Source organism: Mastomys coucha, unplaced genomic scaffold (genome assembly GCF_008632895.1).
Source record: "Mastomys coucha isolate ucsf_1 unplaced genomic scaffold, UCSF_Mcou_1 pScaffold6, whole genome shotgun sequence".
In the NCBI taxonomy this organism is placed as follows: Eukaryota; Metazoa; Chordata; class Mammalia; order Rodentia; family Muridae; genus Mastomys; species Mastomys coucha.
In genome coordinates this window covers 96,741,848-96,759,908 of record NW_022196912.1, presented here as the reverse complement: position 1 = coordinate 96,759,908, position 18,061 = coordinate 96,741,848, and the positions used below count along the sequence as shown (strand labels likewise).

General features: G+C 47.2%; 1 protein-coding gene across 3 annotated transcripts in view; it reads left to right on the top strand.

Annotated features, from left to right (window-relative positions):
- The window catches only part of Map3k9 (mitogen-activated protein kinase kinase kinase 9), a 70,491-nt gene that overhangs the window by 35,469 nt on the left and 16,961 nt on the right, over window positions 1–18,061 (top strand). For all 3 annotated transcript variants that reach the window (XM_031355407.1, XM_031355405.1, XM_031355406.1), the window contains exons 3-6: window positions 5,310–5,490; window positions 14,512–14,660; window positions 15,647–15,822; window positions 17,728–17,968. In XM_031355407.1, coding sequence (XP_031211267.1) covers window positions 5,310–5,490; window positions 14,512–14,660; window positions 15,647–15,822; window positions 17,728–17,968 — 747 coding nt within the window. The remainder of the gene's footprint in view (window positions 1–5,309; window positions 5,491–14,511; window positions 14,661–15,646; window positions 15,823–17,727; window positions 17,969–18,061) is intronic.

Genomic DNA, 18,061 nt, shown 5'->3' with positions numbered 1-18,061 from the left:
GCCCTAAAGGCTGCAGAGGTGAGGGCATGGACTTGGGTGCCCTAAAGGCTGCAGAGGTGAGGGCATGGGCTTGGGTGCCCTAAAGGCTGCAGAGGTGAGGGCATGGGCTTTTTGCTTTCCCTCTGGCATAGAGTCCTTGCCCACCCCCACCCCAGCCACAATTCATCTTTACCCTTGAGTTTTGGATTTTACCTTTCTTACCTCAAGACAGTTGGTAGAGTTTGACTGAGTCCTGGAAGACTTATGAAGCTTTCAGGAAATTACAGACTTTGAGAATGTCAGGTAGAGAAATGGATTCCTAGAGAGGATTTCAGAGGGGCCACCAGGACCCACATCCTGGGCCACGCCTGTTGCTGTTTTCTTTTTCTGCCCTGCTATGACTCAGAGATTGTTCTCCTGTAGGTAGAAGAGGCATTGATTCTGTGATGTGTCCTCCTCCCTCCTCTTTCTTCCTGTCCCTCCCTGTCCTTCTCTTTCCCTCCCTTTCCTTCTCTTTCCCTCCCTCTCTCTGTCCCTCCCTCTCTTTTCCCCTCCCTCTCTTTTTCCCTCCCTCTCTCTTCTTCTCTCTCCCTCTCTCCCTCCTTTTCTCTCTTTCTCTCCCTCTCCCTCCTTCTTTCCTTCTTTCTCTTCCTGTGGAAGATATGTGCCCACATGAGGAGAAAGGCATCATGGATCCTCTTTGGCCTTGTCTGGTACCAGCTCACAGCTCTCCTTCCTCTGTCACCAGGTCATTCCCACCATTTATTATTTTGAAGGAAATCACCAACACCCTATTGATGTGCATGTAAATGTTTCAGTGTATACCTTTAAAACTTAAGTAGTCCACCTCTGAACACAAGCACAGCTTTGTGCTGAATCACAACAGATGAGCCTGACTCAGCAAAGTACCCTAGAGACTAAAGCACAGGCTGAAAAGCCCTTCAAGAGAAAAGAAAATGGCAGAAAACAGACAAGAACAGGAGCAACTACTGCCCAGGAGCTTGTACTTCTCACCCCAAAAAGAAAGGAGAAAATGAGGAAGAACTTTTAGAACTTAGAAAACCATGACAGGGAGTAAACACCCAGCCTTGGGTCAGAAGACAACAGCCACAAAGCTCAGCAAGGCAGAACAAAGAGGATGAAAAGAGTACATGAGGAAAGAGAAGGGACTGGAGCCGCTGTGGAAAGACCTTAGAGCCCGAAGGAGCCTGTCAGGAAGGCGGAAGGCTGGAGCATGAGCCTCAGGACCAACATGGAGAAAGCTGGTTCCTGTAGCTCACCTTTAACTACACTTGCTTACTGTAGCATGAGTACATCTACATACACATGCACACACATGCATACACCACACACACACACACACACACACACACACAGATAAATACAAATTTTTATTTTTAAAACTGGAGTACTAGTCCATGAAGCCCATTACAAAGTAATAGGTCACATAGGCCTTTGGGCTTTGGGATGTGAGGCCTGACTGTCATAAGTGGGTGCTAAGAGCAGGTTTTGAAAAGTTGTAGCTCAGTTTCAGGGCTGTAACTCGAGGACCCACTGCCATTTGATCCTCTCCAGTGAGCATCGTGCCCTCCTTACTGTGGTGGACTGAGGCGGATCCTCTGAATAATTCTTTCTTCCTTAGGTGGATTCTTTCAGGCATCATGGCCACGGACAGGGTGCCTAAGTAACTGGTGCAGACATTTCAGGCTGCATCTCCAAATTATCCCTTCTGTAGCTCACAGCCCACATGGCACCAGTATGTCAACCACTGGGGAACCCCTGGCCGAGGTGTTACTTTCTCTGACTCTGCTCCCCTCTGCATAATCATCTCCCAAGACTTTTGAAAATTAACATTTAAAAAATATAGACAGAGAAAATGCACAGGTACACCTCAGTCAGTAACTGACCAGGCATGAGGGAGTTCTTGGCAAGAGCCTGGCCCTGTGCAAGCTTCCCGGATCAGGACGTCATGGATTCCAGAAGAGAATGAGGGTTTTACCCTCTAGGGGTCGGATTCCGTGCCATTCTAGAAAAGAAGCTAGACACTCATGTCCCAGCAAGGAGTATTTAGATGGTCGATGGTTGGATTGTGTGCAGTGGGCTTTGGCTGCCGAGGAAAAACTAGCCGTGGGCAGCAGAGAGGATGAGCTAGTCAGCTGTTGCACTGAGGAAACCAAGTTGAGCCTGAAAACCAGAATGTCTTCCAGGCTCCGGATCACGTAGTGCAGAGATGGAGAACAAGGCTGTGGGCTGAGAGATGTGGACTCTGCTCCTGTCCTCCTTACATCTCTTTTGACATGGATGAAACAGGGAGTGTCATCTTCCCACTTCTTAGAGACAACTAAAGGACTCAGAAAGATGATGTCAGCAAGCAGCCAAGTTCAGTTACACAGCATTTGATCCAAATTGAGCAGCTGTCCTATGAAGTGTACATCAGGAATTTATTACAATGGAATATTATTAGCCATGAAAAGGAATGTGGTGCTAATAAAAGCTATAACCTGACAAGCCTGGAAACATTAAGGAAATGAGACAGATATCATACTGTAGCTTTCAATTTTCTGAAGTCTTCACTATGGGGTCAAAGCAGATTGGGGGTGTAGGGCCTGGGAGGAGAGAAGAATGGGGGCGTATTTGCTTAGTGGTTACAGGACTTCCTATTGGGTGATGAAAATGGCCCGGGACAGGTAGAGGTGGTCTACTGAATGTTGGCTGTACAATGCTTGATTGTTTCATATTTCATCTCAACTAACTCGTACAAGAGCAATGTAAAGGGAAGCTTTCACAAGCCCTGGTGCTAGGAAGGCCAGCACTTCAGAACACTAGGACCTGATACTGCCCGCTGAGATAGCAACTGGTTTCAGATTATAGTCGCTCTCTGTTGATGAGGGTTGGTCTCTAGGTCATGGAGTACACAAAGGGCAAGGTCACCTGAGTCTGAGGTGGGTGGGACAGTGGCGAGCAGATGAGACTGACCTGTATACCCCGTGCAGACAGACAGTCCGTGGCTGATCTTTTTTTTTTTTTTTTTTGGTTTTTCGAGACAGGGTTTCTCTGTGTAGCCCTGGCTGTCCTGGAACTCACTCTGTAGACCAGGCTGGCCTCGAACTCAGAAATCCGCCTGCCTCTGCCCCCCAAGTGCTGGGATTAAAGGTGTGCACCACTACTGCCCAGCCCGTGGCTGATTCTTATCCCGTCGTCAGTCTTGCATCTCTTTTAAGCATCCAGATTGACTAATAGGAAACATCATCTCTCTCCTGGTTGCAGCCTATCCCAGCCACCTAGGGCTTTGGGTGACTGGATCCCACTCAGTGTATATCGGGGGTGAGGGGTGGGGGGTAGGGTAGGAGGGCAGTTATGGGGAATTTCCTCAGTGCCACTTGCCTGACTCTTTGAATGTCTGCTGTCCTGTTGTTTCTGCCTCAGAAGATTCTAGAAGGGTTTTTGTTGTTGTGTGTTTGTTTGTTTGTTTGTTTTTGTCACTAGAGAAGGTTTTTTTCTTTCCTTCTCTTGTTTTGTATCTGCTTAGGCACCTGGGTGGGGAAAGCCAGGACTGGAGGGATGTGTCTGGAGTAGAGCGGGTGTGGAGGAGGAGGGAGGGTTCGTCCATTAGGTCTAGGGTGGGGTTGTTTGCTTTCTAGACTCCAGCTCTGAAGCCACTGATCATCCTGGGGCACACTGCTGTTTTTCTAAGAAGCACGTAGGACCTGGAGCTCCTTGGGCCACATCCCTTCAGTATGTGACGGTTCAGTGGGTGGGGAGTAGGAGTGGAGAGAAGGGGTGTGGCTGTGTCGTGCAGCACCTGCTCTTTCACTGCAGAAGGGTCTGCAATGTAAGGCATCTTATGTTAGGTAGGTGCATGGAGAGTGGGAAGCCTCTAGATTTTCTTGGCGCACAGGACTAAGAGTTAACTTGTATCATTTTTACGTTCCCCGCCCTGGGAGGGCATAGCTGAATCCCTTTTACAATTTAATTGCTACACGGTAGCAGGTTTCTTCCTCACAGGGGTGAAGAGGAAACCTTCCTTCTTTCCCTGAAGTCTCACACAGATTCAGGCAAGGCTGTGTCTGGTTACAGAGGCTATGCTCGCACAAAGCCTTTGAACCATCCCACTTTGGATAAGGAGGTGTGTCCTGTATTTATCTGGATAGCTTCTTAGGCCCCCAATCACAGAGTTCTGTGGTTTAAGGTATGACATCCTAGTCAGCAAGGTTTGGGGTGATTTTTAGCCAGATTATCTCCCACCAGGTTACATGGCTGGGACCACCACCATATGGGTGTGGGGGCCACCATGGCTGCCATCCTAGGAGAGTCAGTGCTTTGGAGTCATCCCTGCACCAGCTCTTTTTCCTTGACCATGCTCACGGAGGATATCATGAGTGTGTGCACGTGTGTGTTGCTGATTCTCCGAACCCTCAGTTTGCCAGCCATTTTTCAGCTGGTTAGGGGACTTGCCTGAATTATAACAAAAAATTTAAGAGCCCAACAGACAGGCTTTCTTAAGAATGTCAGTGGCTCTGAGTGTGGTGGCACACAACTTTAATCCCAGCACTTGGGAGGCAGAGGCAGGCCTCTGTGAGTTCCAGGCCAGCCTGGTGTAGGAGTTGAGCCCAATCAGAAAAACCCTATCTCGAAAAACAAAACAAAACAAAACAAAAGAATGTTAATGGTAACCAACCCACAACACATGGGCCTCATGTGTCTAAGGTGGCTGTGAATGTGTGGATGCTGTCAGTGTCACAGTGTCAGAAGGTGGGTAGGATGTACCTGTAAGAGGTCACAGAGCTGGCTAGACACAGAACCGTTTGATGATACAGCATTCATCTCCAGTCCCTGTGATCTGTGAGTGGGTATAACCAGGTGTGCTTTGATGCAGGGAGCCCAGGTGGCTGCTCCTCAGAAGGGCGCGGATGGCTCACAGTTCCTCTGTCACTCTGCAGTAGGAAAGCAGGCTCACATCAGCTGCCTGGGTCCCAGCCCTGCACTGTGACACCAGGAAGGTAGTGCAAGCTAAGTACCCCGTATCCTGCGTGTGTGGGACCAGCAGAGTTTCACCTTTATAGACTTGGCCTCTGAATAGTTTTTGGATAGGGATGTTGAGCCTGAAATGCCTACCTTGTTAGGGGCATTGCAGGGACTTAAGACGGTGCTAACAAAGATATGTGCTGCAGAATAAACATGGTGTGTATGTGGCAGCGGGGGGTGGGGGGGGCTAAAATTGTGTTTCTGCCATCAGTGCACAGTGGCAGCACCTGCAGGAGATGGCGGTGGATGCGAGGCCCTGTGACTAGTGCTTACCTGGTTTCTTCTGTATTGCTTCCTTCGCTCAGTATTGATCCTGCAGAAAGTGGAGAATGGAGACCTGAGTAACAAGATTCTGAAGATCACCGACTTTGGGCTGGCACGGGAATGGCACCGGACAACCAAGATGAGTGCGGCAGGAACGTATGCTTGGATGGCACCTGAAGTCATCCGTGCTTCCATGTTTTCCAAAGGCAGCGATGTGTGGAGGTAAGGTGCAGCCTCCAGGTTCAAATGTGTTTTGCCTGCACATTTCAGGACTTGGAATTGAGGTTACAGGACCCAAGGTACTGCAAGTAGGTCTGTGTGACCTCTCAGAGCAATCTACCGATCCCCATAGTGCTGGGGATGCTGTGCCCCTTGCTGGCACTTCATGGAGTAGATGGCTCCTCAGGAAAGCTCCAGATGCTGGGACCACCTTGTACGTCCATTTCTGACCCACAGGGTGGGGAATCACCCTGCATCAAGCAGCAGCTTGATGGTTTAGAGGCTGGGTTTCAAGGGCTGCCGCTGCCCACCTGGGAGGTCTCACCAGTGTCCTCCCTGTGAACTCCTGAGCTAATGCGTACCCTCGGTGCTGTCTTTTTGTTGATTATTTGGAAATCATCCTTTCCAGTTACCTGGTTACTCTTTTTTCCTCAGGGCTTTGTGTGCTGGAGATTTATCTAGGCAAGGGACTACATGGGTCCTCAGAAGGCCGTAAGAACTGTGAAGTTAAAGATTAGATATTTATCTAGGCAAGGGACTAGATGGGTCCTCAGAAGGCCGTAAAAACTGTGAAGTTACAAACTAGACCTGGCCAGCCATCTCTCAAACAAGTATCAATCCAAGAGGTCACAAGGACATAGATCTAAAAAAAATTATGTTGCTATTGAAGGAAGATGAGCAACTATAGGATAGACTTTGTCCTGTCTGAAGGACAGCAGCGACACCTTCACATAAAGAAGAAAAGATCATCATTTCACCTAAGTCCAGGATCAGTGCTTCCTGGCACGTGGCAGAGTGAGCCTCTGTGTGTGTGTGTATGTTTCTGTATTTGTGTATTTCCTTTAAGGTAACTTACTAGAGATACTAGTCACATATCATAAAGTACACCCTTTACAGTATGTAAGTCAGTACTTTTTAGAATCTATAAAACTGACTTTAGGATTGGGATGTGGCTCCATGGGTAGATTACCTGCCCAGAGTGCATAGGACCCTAGATGCAGAAAGTTAGGTGTGATGGTGTAGGTATGTAACCCTGGTTGGTATTCAAGAGGTGGAGTCAGGAGGATCGGAGGTTCAGCTGGTCAGCCTCATCTCATAAAAGCAAAAATAAAACCCAACTAAAACCAAATGTCAGTGAATTAGTGAGTGACTTGAGCGTCGCTTGCTACATTTACCAGCTTCCTGCACCGTTCTAACATGTTTCCACACACCGGAGGATTGAACGTGATAGAGCTTTATTCTTTCATAGCTCTGGAATATGTATGAAATAGGTACAGCAGGGACCCATCCTGAAGAGCCTAAAGGAGACCCAGTCCACATACGGCTTCTAAATTCTAGAACATCAGCAGGTATCCTTAGGGCCATCATTGAACCCACTGCAATCACTATTTCTAAAGGATGTTTCTAACCTCAGAGAAAGCACATGCCTCCTGCTCGTCACTCTCCCAGCCTGACCTTCTCTGCCTCTGGAGCAGCTGCTCATTGCCATCCCGGCAGTGGAACCACACGATGCCTGCTCCTCTGTCACTCACGCCTTACCTTTAACGGGATGTTTACAGGTCCATCCATGTCGTAGCTTCATTAGAAATTCATTCTTTTTGTGGCTTTTTAGTATTCCATGATACAGGCGGGCCATGCTTGCTTCTTCAGTCATTCACTCTGATAGGTAGTGGGGTGGCTTTCACTGTGGGGAGTACTGTGAACAAGGCTGCTGTGGACATGCACACGCAGATTCTTTTGTGACCAGACTTTTTCCATTCACTTGGGCATGTACCTTAATTGTATGAAGTCAAGCAACTAAGTAGATGCGTAACTTCTTAAGGGCCCAGAAAACTGTCTTGGTCACAGATGCTCTGTGTAAATTCTGTTGGTCCAAGACTAACTCCGGGACTTCCGTGTAACTTGGTGCTGCTGTTTCAGTTACAGCGGCGCTCATCTGTGAAGCAGGGTTTCACTGTGTTGTCCGTCTGCATTTCCTGACTGACTGTTCATCTTGAATTGCATGTCTCCCCAGGAGATGTGTCTGTTCAACTCTTTTGCCAGTTAAAAACTGGATTGTCTCTTGTTATTTTTGAGTTTTAAAATATTTCAATATTACATATTTTTCTACTCTGTTTTTTGGATAACTCTCAGTAGTATTCTTTGAACTCCGCGTGTTTCTTGGTTTCCTCAGATCACCTGACTTTTGGTGTCATGAGAATGCATGGCCTCAGCCAAGCCTGTGAAGAGTCTTAGCTCTGTTTCCTTCTAAGAATTTGATAATATTGATTCTTACCCTTGGGTTTCTGATTAATGTTGATTTGATTTTCTATGCGTTGTGAAGCGGAGACCAAACTTTATATTTTCGTGTCTGTTCATTTGTATTGGGAGCACGCATTGAAGAGTCTGTTCTCTTCCCATTTAAACACTCGGTCATCTCTGCCAGAAACAGCTCACGAGGAATGTGAGCATTTGTTCCAGGTTCACAGTTCTCTGCTAACATGTCCGTGTCTGCACACAGGCAGTATCACCCTTTCTTAATTAAAGTGCAGCTTTGTAGTAAGTTTTGGTGTTAGGATAGGAGAGTCCTCCAGTTTTGCCTTTTAAAAATTGTTTTGATCATTCTGAGCCCACTGCCATTCTTTATAAGTCTTAACATCAGTTTGTTAGTTTTGCCAAATAAGCAACTGAGATTTTTTTTTTTTCTTGTTTAAAACTGGTTTCATTCACCTCAGGCTGACTTCAGAGTAGACATACAGGCCAGGGGGCTTCTGATTCCTGGTACTCCTTCCATGTCTGCCGCCATCTAGGATGACACCTGAGATTTTCAGAAGAATCGTGGTTACTCTGTGGATTATTGAGGGTGTGGACATTGTAGTATCTGTGCTTTCCAATCCATCAATGTGAGATACTCTCATTCTCTAATTTCCATCAGAGTTGCTTTGTACTGTGTTCACTCGCACCTTGCCATATGTTAGGTGCAGAATGGAGTGCTACTGGGGAGAACGTTTTCCTCCTTGTAAAGTGTTTGGCCTGAGAGGCAGCTGCTGTGGACCACAGTGTCTTACCACACACTAGTGAGGTTGATGCTAATTAGGCCTTGTTTGATGTATTAATTAACCTGGTATCACAAGGAGACCAGTTGATCTGGACACTTACACAAAAGAACTGTATTTCTGCTTCAACCAACGAGTAGTCCAGGCAGCCCAGGCTGGCAGAATGGCTGTGCCCATGAGACCTGGTTCTTCAGGGTCCCTCGCTGTCCTTGTCCCAGTGCTTTAATGGGAGCTGTAGTGACTTCTGCCTTACTGTGTACAGGAAAGGAGACCAGGCTTATTCATGCCAACAAGCTGGCCTTGGCTTTGGAGACAGTCTGCACGGTCACACAGCTCCTCTGTCCCATAGTCTGCACTTGCTTATTATCCACATGGCCCTGAAGAGACATCAAATGCGGCTTTAGCTACTGTGTCCAACTAAAATTCTTTTGGAAATAGGGAGAAAGTGATTGGAAGAGACATCGCTGCCCCACGTCTTAGTCATAGCCACTGGGTACTCTTTTGGTTCCCTTCTTTCTCCTCAGAGGATGATATGTTTATTGTCCTGTCTTGCTTCTCTCAGGTTCTGTTCTTTGCTTCTGCTAGTAATAGGATCAGAATAGGTACAGAATCTTACCAGGTTCCCTGCCTGTTCTTTAGTAGGAAGGGAGTGTGAACACCTAATTTAGGACACTGCAGGGGCTTTTCTTCAGTGGGTGAATAGACGAAACTCTTTCAACTTTTACTGAATACCCCGCTACAAGTCCAAGATTAGTGTTTTGTTCTAAAATCACAGCTGTTACAAACCTTTTGTAGGAGCTGTAGTGAGAGGCAGCTGATGAAATCACTTGGTTCCCTAACAGGGACAGCTTATTATTGTTCTACAGTCCACCAGAGTCTTAGTGAGGGCACTAGTGCTGTGATGACACACCAGGACCAAGCAACTTAGGGAGGAAAGGGTTTATCTGGCTTAAGCTCCCACATCACTGTTCATGACTGAAGGAAGTCAGGACGGGAACTCAAACAGGGGAGGAACCTGCAGGCAGGAGCTGACGCAGAGGCCATGGAGGGTACTGCTTCCTGGCCTGGCTCTCGGGAACCCAGGACCACCCATTCAAGGATGGCACCACCCACAATGGGCTGGTCCCTCCCCCATCAGTCACTAATTAAGAAATATTCGGCAGCTTGCTTACAGCTGGATCTTATGGAGGCTTTTCTCAGTGAAGGCTCCCTCCTTTCAGATGACTCTAGCTTGTGTCAAGTTGACACAAAACTAGCCAGCACAGTCAGTGACTCTCTAGCTTCAACTGCTCCCAGGGAAGCTGGAGAGAGATGCTCAGTGGCTAAGAGTGCATATTGCTCTTGTGGAAGACCCAACTTTAGTTTGTAGCATCAACACTGGGCAACTGGCAACCAACAGGAACTCTAACTGGGTTCGATGCTTCCCTGCATTCTGGAGGCACCTTCCCCTCTAATTAAATAGATTAAGTAAAAGGTCTTTTAAATAATAAAATTGTTCCTAGGGCATAAGCCCTTTGTCCCTATTTGGCTGGTGACTGCTTGGAAACGCAGTGTGCCTGCCTGTCCCCAGCAGTCTTAGCTCCTGTGCTGTGAGCGTTTCTTAAAGACGTGGTTCACTGACTCCTTTATATGGGGTTCACCCGTCTCCATTAAAGCATACTTGGGCTCCAGAAGGTCTCTCGTCTTTACCAGAGGAAGATACCCATTCATCACCGTTTGTGCAACACTTCTACACCGGAAACCCATGAGCAGCTGTGCACACTTGCTCCTGTGTTTTGGGTAGCCTCTTTTCAAATGATTGGCTCATCATGGCTCAGATCCAGCAGGGGTTCCAGAGAGGGTAGACACATGACCAGCAGCTTGTAGAAAGCTGGTCCTAAACTGGTTTGTTATCCCTTTACTCCACTAAGTGCCATTTATTGAATCTTTACTCTGTGCCATGCACAGGCCTCAGTCATCTCCCTCCTCTCCTTTCTCTTCTTCTTCCTCTTCCTCTTCTTCTTCCTCTTCTAGTTCCTCTTCCTCCTTCTCTCCCTCCTCCTCCTCCTCCTCTTCCTCTTCCTCTTCCTTCTCTTCCTCTTCAACTCTTAAGCCTCAGGTGGAGCAGATCTTCCCTCATTGATGTTCTGGAGGTAGAGTCCTGACTCCTCCCTCTTCAGGTGGCCTGAGACATCTTCATAGGCCTAGTGGGAAACCATTAGAGAAGGGATGCCAGGACAGATACAGAGCACACTCTGTAGTTCGGGCTGAGATACTGATCATTATTGTTTAGATGGAGGACAGGGTCTGTGGGACCACTAGGTTGTGTTACCTGTATAGAAACGGGCATTGTACTGAACGCAGTCAACCAAGGATGGGAGTAGCTCTAACCCAGGAATCTGGCTAGGGGTGCTGAGGGCTCTTTGAGTTGCTTGGTAAAAACTTCCAAGTGTGACTGCTGTCTAGGTAGGTCACAATCAAGGTTTGGTAGAAGTATAGTTTCTCTTTATTTCCCATCCTGTCCTGTTCCTCCTTCATTCATACTTGCCCTGCTGGGCATGGAAGCCAAAGCCACAGCCTGCATATGCCAGGCAGGTACTTTACCACAGAACTACACCCTCAGCTCTAATAGTGTAATTCTTGGCAGTGTTCAGGGATCATGGTAGCATGCTCAGGGTAGCCTATAGGAGCATCTGACTACGCATGCACTCACCCCACAGCAGCCCCACAACTCATATGCCTTTTTCCTGAGAGTTTCAAGCGTGAGTGCTGTAGTTACATCCTTTCCACCTCTCCCTCTCCCTGTTCACCTCCTCCAAGCCTCTCCCACTCCCTCAAATTTATGACCGCCTTTAAAATTATTATTGTCTTATACACACCACCTGCTGAGTTCATTAGTGTTGCTTATACGTACATGTGTTTAGGGCTGACCACTGGGACTGAAGAACCTATCTGGGGACTCATCCCTGAAGAAAACCAGTTTTCTCTCATTCAGCAGACATTGGTTGACTGCAGCTCTTCATCTAGGAGTGGGGCCCAGAAGGTTCTCCGCATCTACTTAGGCACATCAGCTGGTGTCATTGTGCAAGTCTCGTTTAGGCAACCATATTGTTGGGACTTCACACGTTTGACTTCCCTGTCCTGTCTAGAACACACTGTCTAGCAGCAGGGTTCCTCGTCCTTTGACTTAGAATTTTTCTGCCTTCTCCTTCACAGTTTTCTATGAGTTTTAGGTGTGGGGTTGCATTGGGATGCATGTGAGGTTGGACACTCCACAGTTGCTACTCTGTATTTTGACCAGATCTCTGTAATAGTCTCCATCTGTTACAAAAACAAGATTCTTTGATGAAAGGCAAGAGCTGCAGTCACCCGTCTCCAGACACCTATTAACCTGAGTGAGAGGCCCTGAGAATGTGAGGATTAAAAGCCATATTACTCTAATTCTCCCTCTTCAGGAAGAGCAACCACAGTGCATGGATGTCAAGACTCAGGAAGCCGTGGCAGGGTTACCAGATGTTCTTACCAACCACCAGCTAAGATCCATCTCCTAGAGAGACAAGACAAGTTCTACAGCTGGTATGCCCTGTCACGATTCATAAAGAAAGTGACAGCATCTAGACGCCTTAATAGAGTAAAGCCAGGATGGCTGGATTACCCACAAGGGGCCATCTGTAGGCCCCCAAGGCTGCCTATATATATAGGCTGCTGCATTGTTTGGAAGTCATGCTAGGTTCTTAGGAGTGAACTTGAAAGCAGACTGCTCATTCCTCTGTATGTGCTGACCTTTAGGCTCAGAGCTCCAACTCCTCTTTCCCATAGTGGTCAGCAATTAGCTCAAAGGCCACTGGCTTTTCCTACTCTGTTAGAGTTCCTTCTGTGTGCTATAATACATCTGTCATGACTTAGTCTTGTCATTTCTGCATCTCTCACTGATTTCTGTGTAGAGGATCTATGTCTTTTACTCTGTTTTCCGATGTCTGGAGCTTGGGGTTCAGATAGACAACCAAAGCCATCCGAGTCTTCACTTTCTGTGCTTGCCAAGACCTGCTCCCCCTTGCCTGCATCCTTGTGTGGGTTCCAGATGACGTAAAATGCTGTACTCCCTGCACATGCAAAGTGTCCTGAAAGGGTCTGGGTGTAGTAGCAAACACCTTTAATCTCAGCACTTGGGAAGCAGAGGCAGGGGAAGTCTTGAGTTTGAGGCCAGCCTGGTCTTCAGAGCAAGTTCCAGGAAAAACAAGGGCTACCCAGAGAAACCCTGTCTCGAAAACAAACAAAGAAACAAACAACAACAAAGAAACTTGAGAAAACAGTGTAATAGGTTTGGCAGAGGAGCACAGTGGCAGAGAAGGCAGAGGAACACGGTGACAAGAGCACAGTTGTAGAGGAGCACAGTGGCAGTGAAGGCAGAGGAGCACTGTGGCAGAGGAACTCGGTGGCAGGAGCACAGTAGCAGAGGAGCACGGTGACAAGAGCACAGTGGCAGGAGCACGGTGGCAGGAGCACGGTGGCAGGAACATGGTGGTAGAGTATGTGCCTAGCATATGCAAAAACCTAGGTTTGGTCTGCAGCATTGTGAAAATACAAAATGTAATTGAGAAGATCGGAGCAGGAAAGGACGTTTGAAGCAGCCTGGGCAACATAGAAAGACCCTTTAAACAGACAAGGCATCGTGACAAATACAGAACTATTATGTTGCCTTTACAAAACATTTTAAATTAAGATTAATTATTTCATATATATGAGTGCTTGCTTGGATGTAAGTATATGTATGTACCACACATGTATATGTGGGTCCCTGGCACCTACAGAGGTGAGAAGTGGGTGTTGGATACCTGGGCACTAGAGTTATAGTTGCAGAGTACTCTACAAGAGTAACAAGTGCTCACAGCCACTGAGGATCCTCCCAGATCCTCCTCCTCCTCCTCCTCCTCCACCACCACCACCACCATCATCACCATCTAATTAGTGGCCCTTATAGCTGGACAGTGCTGAGGAGGTTACAGTAAGTTTGAGGTCTGTGAGGCAAGTACAAGTAGAGCGTCTTCCCTCTGGGTGTTCAGAGCTTATGTTTTCTTGGCCTAACTTATTCCTAGAAGCACAGAGTGCTGAGCAGTGGTTCCTGGCTTTGATTGCAGATCCATAGACTGATTCTCCCATTAAGCTTTGTGCTTCACATTCCCTGACTCGTAGGAGGTGAAGAGTTGTTTTTATGAACTTGGTAGATGGAGAGACACAGACGTCCTCAGAGCTAGTATGCTGCTCTTCTCTGCTGACTCAGTCTGCCCTGTGGGACTTCTGCCGGAGAGCTAGACAGGCCTCTGTGAAGGTGCCTTGTGCTATCTAGAGTCAGAAATTTATTTAACCTAGCAGACACTTAAATCTTTTGCAGGAGCAAAATCCATGTTGAGTGATGCTCACTAGTTTTTCTAAAGCCAAAAAAAAAAAAAAGTATGTGCAAAAGTTGTCTAAAAAGAGAAAGATTTTGTTTGGAAGAAGTCTCTCCTGCAGGCTTATCTCACTCACCATAGCAGTCAGTCTTGGTGGCGCGCACTTGTAATCGTAGCTGCGGAGGCTGAGACAGGGGGATTAGGAGGTCCAGGCCAAGGCTAAGCTACAGGGTGAGACCTTGTTTTAAACAATAAGACTGCTGTGGCCACTGAGTGCTTATTCTCTCCTAAAGACTCATTGGATTTCATGACAATTGCTGAGACTAACGGTGTTGCTCTCTACAGAGGAGGGATTAGAGGCTCAGAGCAATGTAGCAATTTGCCCATGGATTCATAGGTAGGGCGTGATGGAGCAGGGCGAAGCCAGATGTGCCTGGCTCCAGAGCCTTTGCTTTTGCCTGGTAGGCGTCGTGGCTTCCTTTTGTATCAGTGTGTCTATTTCATTAGTTTTTCAATGGTTTGAAGATGGAGTGGGATGCCTGGAAGAACCTTGGTAACTGCTTTGGTGAGGAAGTTGCTGTTATTTCTTACAGAGTTTCTCTCCCGTTTTCTCTCTCCAGCTATGGAGTACTGCTTTGGGAGCTGCTGACTGGCGAGGTGCCCTTCCGGGGCATTGATGGCTTAGCAGTGGCTTACGGTGTGGCCATGAACAAACTTGCCCTTCCTATCCCTTCTACATGCCCAGAGCCTTTTGCCAAACTCATGGAAGGTAAGTAACTCCTGGGCTGAGGAAAGCTGGTGGCCGTTAACCTTTATGCAGCACTTGGAAGAAATTTCCCAATGCCATGAGATCTGCTGCAGGAAAAGGAGATGAAGTACTAGCCAGCCAGCAGGAAGAGTTGAGAGAGCTGTGTGTAGACAGCGGCCACACCCTGCTAAAGCAGCTTCCTTTTTGCAGTGACTATAGAAATTAGTAACTAAAGCCTGCTATCTCGCATTCCAGAATTATATTATGTAATACAAATAAGCTACAGTGGCAGTTCTTATCCAACCTAAGTGCCCTGTGTGTAGAACTGACGGTTGTCTGGGAAGAAGGGACGTTAAAACCACTGAGTTGAAAACATGATTTTACAGGAGAGGGTGGGGTGGCGAGTAGGGGGAGGAGGGGAGGAACAGGGGTTTGTTCTTGTTGTTGTTTTTGTTTTTTGGAGGGGAAACTGGGAAAGGAGATATCGTATGACATGTAAATAAAGAGAATATCTAATTAAAAAAAACATGATTTTGTGAGAAATGCAAAGCTAGGCAAAGTGAAGAGGGAAAGTGCCTACTGTGTGGTGGCAGCTGGTAGGCTCACTTCTCCTGATTCACTGACTTCTCCTGATGGTCTCCTCTTTGCCTTCTCCCATTGAGGTGTGGGGATGGTAGCTAGTGTTCGTGTAGGAATTTGGGGCACAGTCACCATGGTCCACTTGAACCATATGTACATCGTAAGCTGGCAGCGGTGGCCAGCAAGGAAGCGTGGGCCTTGCTTTCATTGCACATGCTCAACAGTGTACAGGACAGTGTGTCTGGCTTCCAGTTTCCCCACTTCATGTTATGGCAGTGTATGCTTTCCTGCTGGGGGCTCCCTAACTTCAGGGCTCTGTTTTCTAGAAGGAGAAATTGAGGCTATTTTTTGGTGAGGGGGCATGCAGTATCATGATGTTTCCCTTCACCTCCGCCTGCTCATGCTTCCTCTTCTCATTTCCCATTCAGACTGCTGGAATCCTGACCCCCACTCACGTCCATCTTTCACAAGTATCCTGGACCAACTAACAACTATAGAAGAATCTGGTTTCTTTGAGATGCCCAAGGACTCCTTCCACTGCCTGCAGGATGACTGGAAACATGAGATTCAGGAGATGTTTGACCAACTCAGGGCCAAAGAAAAGGTAGAGAGGAGGGGACAGCAGGTCTTGTCTTAGCAGAGATGCTTCACTGGGGCATCTGGACTCAGGGTGCCAGCCACCGATACCAATACCCTCTTGGGGTCTGCTTGATTGTCCACACCACAGGATAGGAGCCTGAAACTGGCATTTTCATGATTTTGAGGAAAGCATTCTAAGCTCAAAGCATCTGGGGACTTCAGCACCTCTTGGCTTGCTGGAGTCTGCTTTTGGATTTTGTAGTCATTCCCCCAGTGACCCTCCCTTTTTCTGTGGTATGACTCTAGCAATCAGAGTCCACACAAATGAAACCAATTCTATACAATTTTATGCCCTGCCATATCCAGGCAGGGCCAAATCTGCGGGCCTGAGAAATGATCATGTAGTCTTAGTTAATTTCTTTTTTCTCTTCTCACTCTTACTATAGAAATTTGGGGAGTTAATAGTAGTGTGATAGCCAGGCATGGTGGTACATGCGTATACTCTCAGACCTGAGGAGGCTGAGGAAGGAGGGTTGCAAGTTTGAAATCAGGGCTATAAAGTGATTTCAAGACTAGCCTGGGCTATAATGTGAAACCCTGTCTCAGAGTTAAATGAATAAGTAAATAGCAATGTGATAATAATAAAATCTAAAACTGCATATGATTCATTGTTTCATTTTTTTGTTTTCACTTGAAAAGTATAATGAAGCTTTTTGTCCTGCAGGTATGACAGCACAGGGGTCGGGGGCGGGGGAGGTCGCCAGAGGCGACCACCTTCATGGAGCTAGGAAGGGGGAAGTAGGACGTGAGCCTGGGCCATCAGATTCTAAGCCCTTTCTGCAATGCCTTTGTTGTCCCCTACACAAATGGTTTAAAAATAATTTCTGAATCTAATTAAAAGAGATTAGTCTCCTTTGGCGCACAGTGATCCTAAGCTGTTATTGACAGGCCATAGTGGCTGGGGTGGCAGAGTGGAGAGGCTGACGGTGGGCGGATCTCTAGGGGTCTCTCCGGGAGAGCCACCGATATCATTCTATCACTGCTACTTTTCCACGGAGGACCTCTACCGCGGCTGGCTTTTGTTAAGATTGCTCAGTCACCAACTCACAGCCACCTTTCTGTACAGTCATAGTGTAATTTATAAGTTACACAAGCCAATAAGAAAAATGGAAATTGGATCTTGTCAGTAAGTCGTTAGAGTAAGTCCCTCCCCCATTTAGAGTTTTGCTTTCTGTGGCTTGACTTAACCACTGTCAACCACAGTCCAAAAATATTAAATGGAACACTGAAGGAGTAAACAGTGTCATGTTTTAAATTGCATGCTGTTCTAAGCATTGTGAGACAGTCTTGCTCTGTCCTTCCTGAGGACAGTCATTCTCCTCACACTTGCACATTACCCAAGCCACATAGTATTGATCTTGGGTTTCTCATCGGCTATTTGTGATAAGGTAACTTTGTGTTTAGGTAACCCTTATTTTATTTAATAAATGTTCCAAAGGACAAGAGTAGTAGTGCTGGTGACTTTAGTGTAATATATTGTTGTTATTATTATACTATACATATATTAATATACTGTATATTAATCTCTTATGATGCCTAACTTATAGATTAAATTTTATGATGAAGGTATTTTAGAGGAAGATACATAATACACAGAGTTCAGAGGAATCCATGGTTTCAAACATTCCCTGTTGGTTTTGAATGCATTCTCCAAGGATAAGGAGGCTGTACTATTCTGGAAGAGTCAACCAGTGTGTCTCCAGGCTTGCTCTGTGGCATTAACCTCTCCAGTTGTATTCACAGTATGGTTGTGTTACACATTTACCCAGTGCTGAATATCTCTCTTCTGGGCACCCACGGGAGAGCTCTCTAGGTTGTCTCCTTTCTGCACTGAGACCCACCCTTCTCTCTACTGCCCCTCTGTCTGTAGGAGCTCCGAACCTGGGAGGAGGAGCTGACTCGGGCTGCGCTCCAGCAGAAGAACCAGGAGGAACTGCTTCGGCGTAGGGAGCAGGAGCTGGCTGAGCGGGAGATTGACATCCTGGAACGAGAGCTCAACATCATCATCCACCAGCTGTGCCAGGAGAAGCCCAGGGTGAAGAAACGCAAGGGCAAGTTCAGGAAGAGCCGCCTGAAGCTCAAGGATGGCAACCGCATCAGCCTCCCCTCTGGTCAGTGGCAGAGAAGTGGGGGGAGGGGACCAAGAGCTGAGGGGAGGAGGAGGAGAGGGATCAGGAGCTGGGGGGGGGTGGACCAGGAGCTGG